The sequence below is a fragment of the Silurus meridionalis genome, chromosome 4, assembly GCF_014805685.1.
Source record: "Silurus meridionalis isolate SWU-2019-XX chromosome 4, ASM1480568v1, whole genome shotgun sequence".
NCBI classification, from domain to species: Eukaryota; Metazoa; Chordata; class Actinopteri; order Siluriformes; family Siluridae; genus Silurus; species Silurus meridionalis.
This window is the reverse complement of record NC_060887.1, coordinates 30,327,096-30,339,436: the sequence shown is the minus strand read 5'-3', so window position 1 is coordinate 30,339,436 and position 12,341 is coordinate 30,327,096. Positions and strand designations below refer to the sequence as shown.

Genomic DNA, 12,341 nt, shown 5'->3' with positions numbered 1-12,341 from the left:
AATCGTTTAATGGAAGAAGAACCAACAGATAACAAAGTAAAAAAGTGTTCAATGTGTTTTGTACCTTGTCCCCTTTCTGGCCATCATTTCCTGGTTCACCGTATTTGCCACTAATTCCCTGTTAGAGCCATGAAATTAGAATTATTACTTCTTCCCTGCACCTGCATAACCCCAAAACTCTGGACTTGATTGAGACACACACAGTCCTAAAAAACTATAGAGAATTCAGAGAAGTGTACTGTTCATGTATAAACCCATATTAACTTGTATTTGTGATTTGTATCAATCAAAATACAAAAGACAGAATCAGAAAAGTGTTAGACCTCTTAGCAGCAGGTTATGGAAATAAAAAAGAAGATTCCCAGATAAATTTTAAGTCTCCTTTAAAGGATTTTACATTTTAGTACAAAATATGCATTTGATAAAAAGTAGGCTTGAGTTGTTCCTTTGAATGCAATGCCTTTCATATTTGTGTACTACTATTAATGCCGGTATTCAAATACACTCAAATATTCATTAGTCTGCAATGTCATTCTACCAAAAATTTACATATATATATATATATATATATATATATATATATATATATATATATATATATATAATTTTAAATGTACATATAATACTGTTTATTTATTTATTTTATGCAATTTATTTTTTATATTATGCATAAAATGAAGAACTAAAGAATATACACACTATAAATATGTTAAAGCATTATATAGTAGTATACAATAAATGCTGTATGTGACATGGTCAGTAAAGCTTGAGAAAGTTTCTAGGTTGAGAATAAATAGTTAAATAAAAAGTTCATTGGACTCATAGTAAAAGGCAGCTTCCCTCCCAATGCCATAGTGAGGTTTTCATGTTCCAGTTCCAGTTATTTGGTATCAGTGCAGTACACACACACACACACACACACACACACACACACACACACACACACACACACACTCACACACACAATTATATATGTAATAATTATTATTCTATTAAAATTATCTTCACGATCACACAGCACACATTTGAAAATCAACAGAATACAAATACTGGCAAAATATCAGTTCCGCAAAGAAACATGTTCTCTATCCTCAGCTAAGTCACAGCCAGATAAGGTTTTGGAAGAAAATCTGACACATTCAAACATGCAGGGAGGATTTTCCTAAATCTCTGGCCAAGTTTTGTGAGATGTCAGAACTGTGTGCCTATTAAAGGGAAATGTACTGCCTGTGTGCCCGAAGGACAGACCACACACCAAGAAAGGTTTAATAAAAAGTACCAAGTGCTTTAACCAATTTACACAGAAAAAACTGTCACTTGTTACTCACTGGCTAAGCTTTTTATGTACAAAAGAAATTGACTGAGTGTTTGAATTGAATTAAATTTAAATGATTGTTGATGATTAAAATGCTTCCTATAAACTCCTGTTACTGGCACCCAGAGGTTTACTTTGAAATTTTAATTCAGAATACAGGTGTCTTTAACTTGTCAGCTCTCTACAAGCTAATAATTTAGACATTTGAGACATACACTTGTACGTATTTGTCCATGGAACTACAAGTTTCTTTTGCCATAAGACCTACAAGTTATTTTTTTTCTGATCCAGCTATTAGGTTTCAATTCCCTAAATCTATAGGTATATGTTCTGGTCCAGGGCTCAGCTTATAAGCTTCTGCTCTGTAAAAGACATCTCTTTCATGCTTCTGTCCATATAACTTCAAGTATGTGCATCTGTCCAGAGGACTAAATGTTCTGTTCCTGTCTAGGAACTATAGATGAAGTTCCTACTTCTGTCCAAAGGTCTACTACTATATGCTTCTGTCTACAGAACAGGTTTTCTAGTAATTTCTTATGATTTTAAGGTTCCTGTTCCAACCGCCATATCTTAAAACCACTATCCATCTCCTAAAACCACATCCCACCCATGGCTCCACAATCCACCCTAATTAGTAAACGGCCAAGGTTTCTTCTATGTGACTAATTAATACCTATCTAACACACACATTCATGTCACACACACACACACACACACACACACACACACACACACACACACACACGCACGCACACACACACACACACACACACTTTGATTATGTATGACTATATAAGCAGCAAAAGAAAGCAAATGCAGCTGGCCAGAGCCACAGGCTGCATTATTGCAAAGTGCATGCAGGTGGAACATGTTGAGGGGAAATCCTGCCTTTTGTGGCCCGTGGCTTTAATTTGCCAGCAGGGACCAGATGCTATACCTCAACTAAGTCCAGGTCTGAACCAAGATCAAATGCAGACCCAGCATCTATCCCAGATTCAACATCATATCCAGACCCACCATCAAATCCAGAACCTGCATCAAATCCAGACCCACTAAACCAGTCCTCAATTACCTGAAACATAGCATTGATCACCTAATTCAGAAAGTCAACACACCAACAATATAAACACTGGGTGTTCAGTTTTATTGAACCAGAATTTGATAGTGCTCCACTTTACCAAATATGAGCAAGGTTTATGCTGGTTCTATTCAGAAATTATATCCCAAATTCAAGTCTCTGAAACTGTTCTGGAAGGAGCGTTTTAATGATGGTGATGAAGAGCATTTTCTAGAACATCACTCCAAAATTGGGTGATGACATAATGAAAGGCCACAGGTTATGAATTAGATCATCTTCACCTTCATGAAAATATTTAGTATTATCCCAGTAAGGGATCACTTCTATCAAGATAGAAACTTAGTATAAAGGTGATCCCTTAAGTTATCAACTTCGAAAAGAATGTTAGTGAACCTTAAAAGAAGAACAACAGTATTTTTTTTTAATTATAATTATTATTTGTCTGCATATTAGATTTTTAGAGTTGAATGCAAGAGTACTTACAGGAATTCCAGGGACACCCATCAACCCGTCTTTCCCAGGAGCCCCTGGAGGTCCCATTGGACCCGGTAAGAGACCTTGAGGGGGGCCAGGTGGACCAGGCTGCCCTGGCGGTCCTGGTGGCCCAGGTGGACCCTAATAAATAACCAAATCCAATAACAATTAAAAATGTACTGGTATATTGATTATATCTATACAGAATCCTACAGTTTGAACCAACCACACATACTTCAAGCAAGTCATCTGATAAAACATACCCTGATAACCTCTGTGTCACTGTCAAAGTCTTCAAATCCTGAACCATCAATGGCATCCTGCATATAAAAAGAAAGCATGGAGGAGTGCTTACTTTAAGACACATACATTAAACATGTAGTTAGGCAGAAATGACTGATACCTGCACAGGCTTAAAAAGTGTGCACTTACAACATATCGAGGTGCCCCTGATCGTCCTGGTGGTCCCGGTGGCCCAGGTATTCCAGGCAGACCAATTCCAGCATCACCCTAAAAAACATAAGCTTTCAGTGGATATGGATTTTCTCATCTATAGTGGTATAAAACATTAATTACACAAAATGATAATCAAAAGTAAATCATTATCAAACCTAAACCATGGTTCGAGTATTTATACCTTTTCTCCTTTTATTCCTGGGTCACCAGGTATACCTGGAAAACCTGGAACTCCAGTTTCTCCCTGCAGAAACAACCAAAAAGAAACATCTATAAAGGTCAAAAAAATTATTAAAAGAAAAAAAACACACACATGGACCACAAAAACAGGTGAAACACCTGGAGTCCGTCTAATAAGGCACACAGGTATAAAGAATGGTTCTGCTATTTTTCTTCAATTAAACCAAGAGATAGATCAAAAGCTCAGGGTGCACAGGTTTCACATTTCTTTTTCGGTTTGATGCTACTGTAAGTCATTCTACTCCTTAATCAATGGGCCATGCCAAGCAATTAATGTGGCTGCACATTCCATGGAATTGAAACTTTTTCTTTTTTTCTTTTTTGGACACATGTGAGACACTGGGAAGTCTAAGTTTGGGTGAGTAGTTTCATTAACTTAAACCCCTTCAAAAAATGTCAACAATATCCTCAAATCTACTTTACTAACAATATATATATAATACACACACACACACACACACACACACACACACACACACACACACACACACACACACACACACATATATATATATATATATATATATATATATATATATATATATATATATATATATATATATATATTATAAGGAATTCTTATTCACTGTTACAGTAACTCCACTAACTAATATAGTAGCTGTTAAAGTTGACCTAAAGTTAAACAAATCAGGACCAAAAACCTACTGCAGGAACACTATACCCAAAGTAGGAATACACCCTGAATAATATGATCACTCAACAATACACCTAATTGGGAGGTGGAAGGAAACCTGACAATGAACCAGAAACTGTGAGGCAGCAACATTACCCACATCATATATCTCATCTTACTGTATCTCATAAATTTCAATCTGAAACACAAGTCAGGAATAAAGTACTAGATTGTACTTACTGATTTTCCATCTTCTCCACGACTACCCTGAAAAATAAGAAAAAATGTTTTAAACCTCTAAATTCAGTAGATGAACAGATTCATATGGCTACAATAAATCCACCTGTTAGACCATGAAAATACAGAGATATAATACATATGGCCATTCTTATCATTTTGCCCTCCCTGAAAGAATCAAACTGATATTACAGTTCTGTCACTGCACATATAATTAGTGCAATATAAAATATAAATGTCTATTGTAATATTTAGCAGTTACTAACCATGCAAACTATCAGCTAATAATAGTCAGTCCACATTTCACTCTAATGAAGATCTTCATATTAGTGATTATGTTTTTCTTTCAAGGTTTCTTAAGCCCAGATACTGCAATGAAAACATATGGTTGCACTTACAGGAAGGCCGTCCTTCCCTGGTGCACCCGTGGGTCCTGGTGGTCCTGGAGGGCCGCGAGCCCCTGGTTGTCCTACCCAAGATGAGATGTCTCCTTTAGGACCTGATGAGCTTGGTGTGCCTGGGGGTCCTGGAGGGCCAGGAGGTCCAGCAGGTCCACGGTCTCCTTTCTCTCCTTTATGTACTGGCATCGTCAGTGGATAATCCTAAAGCAAGACCCAATAACAAAAAAAGTATTTGAAAGCTAATATTCTATAAACTGCATTACCGAGTCAAAATAACATATCACAATGTGATGTTTATTGTGCTTCAAATAAATTAATGATGAATGTTATATGAAAGTATATGCAAATGCATATGATTTATAATAATAGAATACTTTTCTTACATCTCCTTTGTTGTATACAGCTTTTTCTGTCCTGCTTGGCTCTGTGCACACACATAGAAAAAATATTCAAATATTTAATTTCTCATAATGAAGGGAAATCAATGTTAAAGAAACGAAGCAAAATAATTGTTGCTTTCTCATGCAAAATCATACACATATATTGAATATAAAATGTGAAACACATTTGAAATTTACAATAGAGTTCACCAAAATGCAATAATCTATATAATGAAAATCTCATAAGCATATTGAGCACACATGTTTAAATAAACATTTAAGTAAATACATTTTTGCATTTGAGCAAAATTTGGAAAATAGAACCATAAAACTAGGACCTAAAAATGTACCTAGGAAAACAAAAATTTTAAATCTCATTAAACATTAGGATATCATTAACTTAATAAGAGCTGATCACAGCCCACTATGCACTGATCACTTTATGTTTAAAAAATAAATAATAATAAAAAAAATAAAAATAAAAAAATAAATAAATAAATAAACTCACCTCTATCAATAGGCACCACATCCTGACCTGAGGACCCTTCCTCCAAATCTTCATCATCAAATGGTCCTTCAGAAGATGCTTCAGTAGGGGGCGCTCTGACCGGAAGTGTCTGATCTTCATCAGGCTGGAAAAAAGGAACCAATTTAGTAAATATTTTATCTTAAAAAATGTAGGAAGCGATAATAATATAATCTCTAAAGGCTACTATAAAATGTAATAAAACAAAATACACTGTTGCAGAAATATGACTTACAGTTAACATGTGTAATGTATTTTGACGGATTTACAGCTGAATAGCAGAAGAATAATACAAAGAATAGCAGGACTATTGAGATTTCTGTGTGTGTGTGTGTGTGTGTGTGTGTGTGTGTGTTTGTGCATGCATCTCTGTGGTAGGTCGAGTTGCCATCTAAGCGTTTGTAGTATTAATTTCACAGGGACTGACTCTAATAGAGAATCATCTGGTAAAATTCCATCTTTATCAAAATGTTTAGGCTTACACAATTACTTCAAAGCCCTTCACATTGCAATCTTTCAAAAACACCCAGAGAGAAGGAGCTGATAGTGAGTTAACTTCACACTCTAATCTTAAAAGCAGATAGCTGTGCTAATGAGCATTGCAACAATGTTTGAAAGTCTCAGCAGTTTTATTTACAAAAAGGTCTGTCTTCGTAAATAAAAAAAAAAGGTGCTGGCACGTTAAGCAGTATTAAAACACATTGTGCAGCCACGTGTAAACTCTGGAGAGAGAGAGAGAGAGAGAGAGAGAGAGAGAGAGAGAGAGAGAGAGAGAGTGTGTGTGTGTGTGTGTGTGTGTGTGTGTGTGTGTGTTTACATTCATGCGACTAATATGAATATAATCTGAATTTGGCTTTTAACAGATAATTAAATATATTCCATTAAAAGAAAGACAGCATTGAATGCAATTTGTAACCAAAATACTATTAAAACAGTTATTTCTAACTTAATTTTATATTAAAAAAAGTGAAACAACTGCAGATGTGCATACATCATCTACAAAGAAAGAGAATTATGCGTTGAAATTACTTCATGTAAACATTTTAATTTATCACCAAAATCTATTCACTTGTGTTGTTTAGTACATTATTGGTCCTGGTGAACAAAAGCTGCTAATTCTTAATATAAACTAACACTGCTGGAACAATAATATAAATATTATTTAATAATATACATATTATATATATTTTGTATGGCACATGTGCTTTTTGAACAACTCCTTCCACATTTAGTCCCCATTTACTGTTATAATAACCACTCTTCTGGGAAGATGTTAAACTAGATTTGTGAGTGTAGATTTGAGCTCATTCAGTGAGTAAAGTCAGGTAGTGATGTAGCTGAGGGCGAGGAGGCCTGGGGATCAGTCAGCGCTCAAATTCATCCCAAAGTTGTTTCAAAAGGTTTGAGATCAGAACTTTGTGGCAGGTCACTCAAGACCATCCACTCCAAGCCATGTCAACCATATATTCATAAAGGTTGGTTTGTGCACAGGGGCTTTGTAATGCTGGGCCATCTTTGGGTCTCCAAGTTTAAGTGAAGGGGAAATTTATTGCTACTGCATCCAAAGACATACTATATAACTGCCTCCAACTTTGTAGTAGCAGTTGGGGTAGAAACGCATATGGCGGGAAAAGGTAGGTGTAACAATAATTCCCTTTCAGGAACTCAAGCTGCGTCGGAAAGCTTTGGGAACGCGACTGTGTTGTCCATGGTCTGTGTAATGAATCTAATTAGTCAAAATTGAAGACAGGCCGTCACGGGCGGGTGACGTCACGACCAGGAAATATAAAGTGCACCTGGAGAGAAGACTGCTTCAGCTTCTGTTTTGTTCATGAAGCACTCTTGTGTGATATTTAATGTTTGTCTGTCTGTTTGTAAAAAAAAAAAAATGAAGGCATTTAAGAAAACCAAGCACACGTTTTGGCTGTGTGCTTCTCCCTGTCCTCGCTTGTGATACACACAGTGCGTGTGTGGCTTGTTTGGAGCGGAGCAAATAACGCCGTTGATTCGGTAGTCAACAGAGTCCAGGAGTCCAAGAGACAATCAGCGGCGTTCCAACAGTATCTCCTACACCGCTCTCATGGGGCTGTTTGGCGGTGTGCATAGACAGAGCGCCGAGCCATGCTCTCCCCCGTGGCGCCCTGGGTCAAAAACCCGTGAGATGACAGATCTGAGAACTGTCATCTTCAGGAAAAGGGCTTCCAAAAAGGTCCTGACCTGACCTGTTGAGTGTTGACCGGGGGGAGTGTAGCACTGCTTTTCTCGGTGCCCGTTTCCTTCCAGCCCCTTTAGGGACCTGGTTTGTTAACCCTGCCACGAAATGTGCTTTAGGGCACGGCCAGCTGATACTGAGCTTTCTCCTTCGGTTCCGCCCGGCATCGTTGTGGACAAGGAGGTCTCATTTGCAGAGCACTGCCCTGGTTCTGGACACACCGGAGGTCAGTCTCGAGAGACTAATACCCTTAAGGGAAAACCTGGCAGCCTGGAGGGCTTTGCCAGACATGTCCCTGTGGGTCTTGCGTACTGTAGAGAGAGGCTACACGGTTCAATGGGCTCTCTCTCACTCTGGTGAGAAGCAAGCAGGCTCTGGTCCTGGAACTAGAAGTAGACACTCTCCTGAGGAAGGAGGCTATTGAGGGGGTCCGGGTTCTACAGCCTACAGGTTCTACTTCATAGTTTCCAAAAAGGGTGTGTACTTTCATGTACCCATTCTTTCTTCTCACAGGAAGTTCCAGAGTTTTGCTTTTGGGGTCAAAGCATTCCAATATCGGGTTTTTCCATACGGCCTTGTCCTGTCACCCCACACCTTCATGCAGGCTGAGGCCTCCGGTGCATCCCAGATTGCCTGGTTGGGACCTGGCCATAGTGTTGTAGGCTCTATCTGAGCCAGCGTTCGAGCCTTTGGCCGAGACTTCATAGAGGCACTTTTCCATCAAGACCCCTTTCTTGCTGGTCATCTGCTCTCTAAGAAGAGTAGGTAATTTACAGGCCCACTCTGTGGCCTCCTCTTTCCTGGTGTTTACTCCAGGAATGAACAGTGCCTTCCTGCACTATAGAGCGGGTTATGTCTCCAAGGTGCCCTCGGTCGTCCCATGACCTGTCAGGCTCCAGGCATTCAACCCGCCTCCACAGCCATCTTCAAACTTAAGCAAGTCTTCAATTTTGTCTGATTAGACTCATTAATCAGACCATGGACAACGCAGTCGCGTTCCCAAAGCGTTCCAACGCAGTGTCTCATTCCCTCAGGGAACTAGGGTTACATACGTAACCTAGAGACGTTTTGTTCATATAGTCTGTGTGTGTGTGTGTGTGTGTGTGTGTGTGTGTGTGTGTGTGTGTGTGTGTGTGTGTGTGTGTGTGTGTGTGTGTGTGTCTGTAGCTGCTTAGTACAGGGTATTCTCTCTCCTCATGGACTTTCTTCACTTCATCTGGGGTCTCTGTGTCATCATATTCATTATCGCCACTGCCATACCCAGATGCCTGCAACAGTAAACAAATAAACACACACACACAAACCTTAACATCACCTCATTTATAATATTTGTATTTATTCACTTAATGTTTATCTTCAGTGGGTGTGTTACCCTGGTTAGAATTAAAATGTGTTGGAAGCATATTTTAAGAGTACTTTGGAAAGTAAAACCATCTAAACACACAATCGGACACTGATTCAACTAGTGGTGATTTAGAGTCTTCTTTTTCTTTTGACTGCTCCCATTAGGGGTCGCCACAGTGGATCATCCGTCTCCATAGGGGTGATTTAGAGTAGTATCTTTAAATTATTTCCCTGATTCTGTAGGACACATTTATTAAATCAGACTCTTGAGAGGTTCTCCAGTTTAAGCCTCAATAAAAATTGTTAAGGATTCTAAATAAACGCACTAACAAAAAAGATTATTAGAAAATTAAGCTATTATAGATGGCTATCTGTTTTTTTTCCCTTTCAATTAAATTTTATTACATTTTATTTGTATAGTGCTTTTAGCAATGAACACTGTCCCAAATCAGCTTTACAGAAATACATAAAAAATTAAAATAAACATCCATTTATATATAAGTTTATCCTAAAGAGTAAACCAATGGCTACAGTGCAGAAGAAAAACTGTCTAAAGCCCTATTCGGACGGGACTAGTTTTCCAAACGACGTTTGAGTTAGAATTTTTTTCAGCCGACGTCTGTCATTTCATGTATGGATTCGGACGGGACTAACATCTCTGTGTTTATTGCGGAGGTAGGAGTGTCTGTGTTTTACATGTGGGCGTGGCACAAGACCTCTACATCCATTATTGGTGCGCAGAAAGCAGAAATTTGAATACCGGCACGCTAGGGTTAGTACGGTAGTTCACGTTGACCAAAACACACAAGTAAACGCGCTTTGGAAAAAAACTTTTTTGCCAATCACAGACATTCGCATTCGGACGGGATTAGATTTCTCAGAGGAGCGCCGAGAATGTGTCCATATATCAAAAAAAAAAAATAATAATGTTCTGATCAGCAATATCTGTTGCATATTTAACCATGCAACATGGTTTAGTCAATTTCATATGCATTAGCAAAATTTTCCAAAATACTATTTATTTTTTTACAGTTTTTCTCAGCCCCCATCATTTAGTCACTTGTGCACATAAACATTTCTTGTTGCTTTGATCAAATTGTAAATTGTGTTCAATTGTTTTCTGTATCCTACATAATCAGTTGTTTGTCATGTTGATCAAAATATATTATACTATTTTCAGCCTCAAAACATCTCAGCATCAGTTCATTGTATAAGTCATTGAATGCAAAATTGGTAAACCAGTTGTCATCATCTGTCATCTTAAATTTTATTAAACTTTTTTTGTTAAATGTTTCCTGGGTCGATGAATTGGGCAGATGAATCTTGAATTTAAATGATGACTAATGAAGGCGAGTGAACGACATCAGATCAACCAATGATCAACTAGCTCTCAAAAACAGGCCAAAGATTAATCTTGTGAACCTTCATTTGGTAACAGAACAAAACACAGGATTACAATTTCTGAAAACGGATGAACAACCAAGAAATGAATAAACACTATTACAGTACAGTAAAAGTATAAATCCTGTCCGGTCTCTTGCAATAAATATACATCAAATATGCAAATGAATTTGTTCTGTTGAATTTCATAGATCCCAAACAGAAGAAATTCAACTTTGTGCATTTTCAATCACTGTAATCCAAACCATAGTTTATATCAATAAATCCCGAAATTGTGCTGAAACATGACTTAACATTTTGACGATATTGTTTGTGAACAATTGCATAAGGACTTTTCATTCTGATGGGAATGACATGTTCATTGACACAAATTCTTTGCAGCTATTATGTATTTTGAGAAAAGTACAGGCTTTTTCAACACATTGTGTTGAGAATGCACTTACTGGTTTGCAAATATTAAAAATGATTCGAGAAATGCTCCAAAACAATTGAGAAAAACTGTAATATAACAAGCATGCTGCGACCATACACAAAGTTTACCACTAGAGGGGGTTTTTAGTCCTTGCTGTTGGAAATACCTCTCTTCACAAACTATAACACTTCACTCCCTGCTGTAAGTTCACTTATAAGCTAATAATCAGTCATAGAAGAAAATATCAAACATGATTCATAATGTTTTAAATGAAAGTAATAAATAAACAATTTGTAGTCCTTAGTTTCCTAGCCTTTTTCTGATCATTGTTCATGCAAGATTCACTGGTCTCAATCATTTACTGGCTTACAAATGTCTTCTGGTTTTAATCTCTGACTACAACCCAATGCATACATCGCCCCTATCCCCCTTTTTGCCAACACAGCTTTCATAAATAAAATTAAAAAAATCTGTTTTACTCAATTTTTTACTTTAAAGGTTTTAGAAAAAAAGGGTTTTATACATAAGTGCATCTAGGTTTTAATAACAGCAATTTAAACCCCGAGGGCAAAACAAAAAAACATAGTCCATGTAAGAGAAGAGAACACAAACAAGAGTTCTGGACAGTACTCACATAGGGGTCATCCTCCTCACACTGCTCATCCGGTGCCCTGGGATCCGGAGTCAGCACCAACTGCTGGATGGATCCCTGCAAAGAGAGACAGAGATAGGAAGAAAATAATTAAAATGTTGGCAATTTATTTTTAATAAAAAAATATATATAGGCACAAACATTTTCTATCAAACACAATAACACAATAACATGAATGCAATGGCCAATCTATAAGAAATATTTATGCATCTGTTTATTCAAGCTATTACACACAACAATCTCTTAATTTTACACAGAAAGGTGTGATTTGATGGAAATCCATCACAACAATAAAAAATGCAAAAAAAAAAAATCCCATATAAAAACATTCCCAGATAAAATCCCACATAAAAACATTCAGAAATGTTCAGAAAGCAGCTGGTTGGTGCGAGAGCTCAGAGAAAAATTAACAACTCTATACAAACATGCTGAACAGAAAGGCATCTCAGAATAAACAACATATAAAACAATGAGGCAAATGGGCTACAATGGGTGAAAAGACTGCATTGGGGTTTGTCTCCAAGAACAGGAATCCGATGCTACAATAAAAACTTTCTTTCGGCTTCTCCCGTTAGGGGT

General features: G+C 37.4%; 1 protein-coding gene across 4 annotated transcripts in view; it reads right to left on the bottom strand.

Annotated features, from left to right (window-relative positions):
• Positions 1-12,341, bottom strand: part of col15a1a (collagen, type XV, alpha 1a) — a 90,138-nt gene that overhangs the window by 30,726 nt on the left and 47,071 nt on the right. For 3 of the 4 annotated variants that reach the window (XM_046848474.1, XM_046848472.1, XM_046848471.1), the window contains exons 4-15: positions 11,745-11,819; positions 9,132-9,221; positions 5,724-5,847; positions 5,219-5,259; positions 4,833-5,036; positions 4,438-4,464; positions 3,505-3,567; positions 3,300-3,377; positions 3,131-3,187; positions 2,877-3,008; positions 2,253-2,387; positions 65-118 (exon numbers count right to left, since the gene is read on the bottom strand). In XM_046848474.1, the coding sequence (XP_046704430.1) occupies positions 65-118; positions 2,253-2,387; positions 2,877-3,008; positions 3,131-3,187; positions 3,300-3,377; positions 3,505-3,567; positions 4,438-4,464; positions 4,833-5,036; positions 5,219-5,259; positions 5,724-5,847; positions 9,132-9,221; positions 11,745-11,819 (1,080 nt within the window). The remainder of the gene's footprint in view (positions 1-64; positions 119-2,252; positions 2,388-2,876; positions 3,009-3,130; positions 3,188-3,299; positions 3,378-3,504; positions 3,568-4,437; positions 4,465-4,832; positions 5,037-5,218; positions 5,260-5,723; positions 5,848-9,131; positions 9,222-11,744; positions 11,820-12,341) is intronic. The other variant, XM_046848475.1, reaches the window with a different exon arrangement.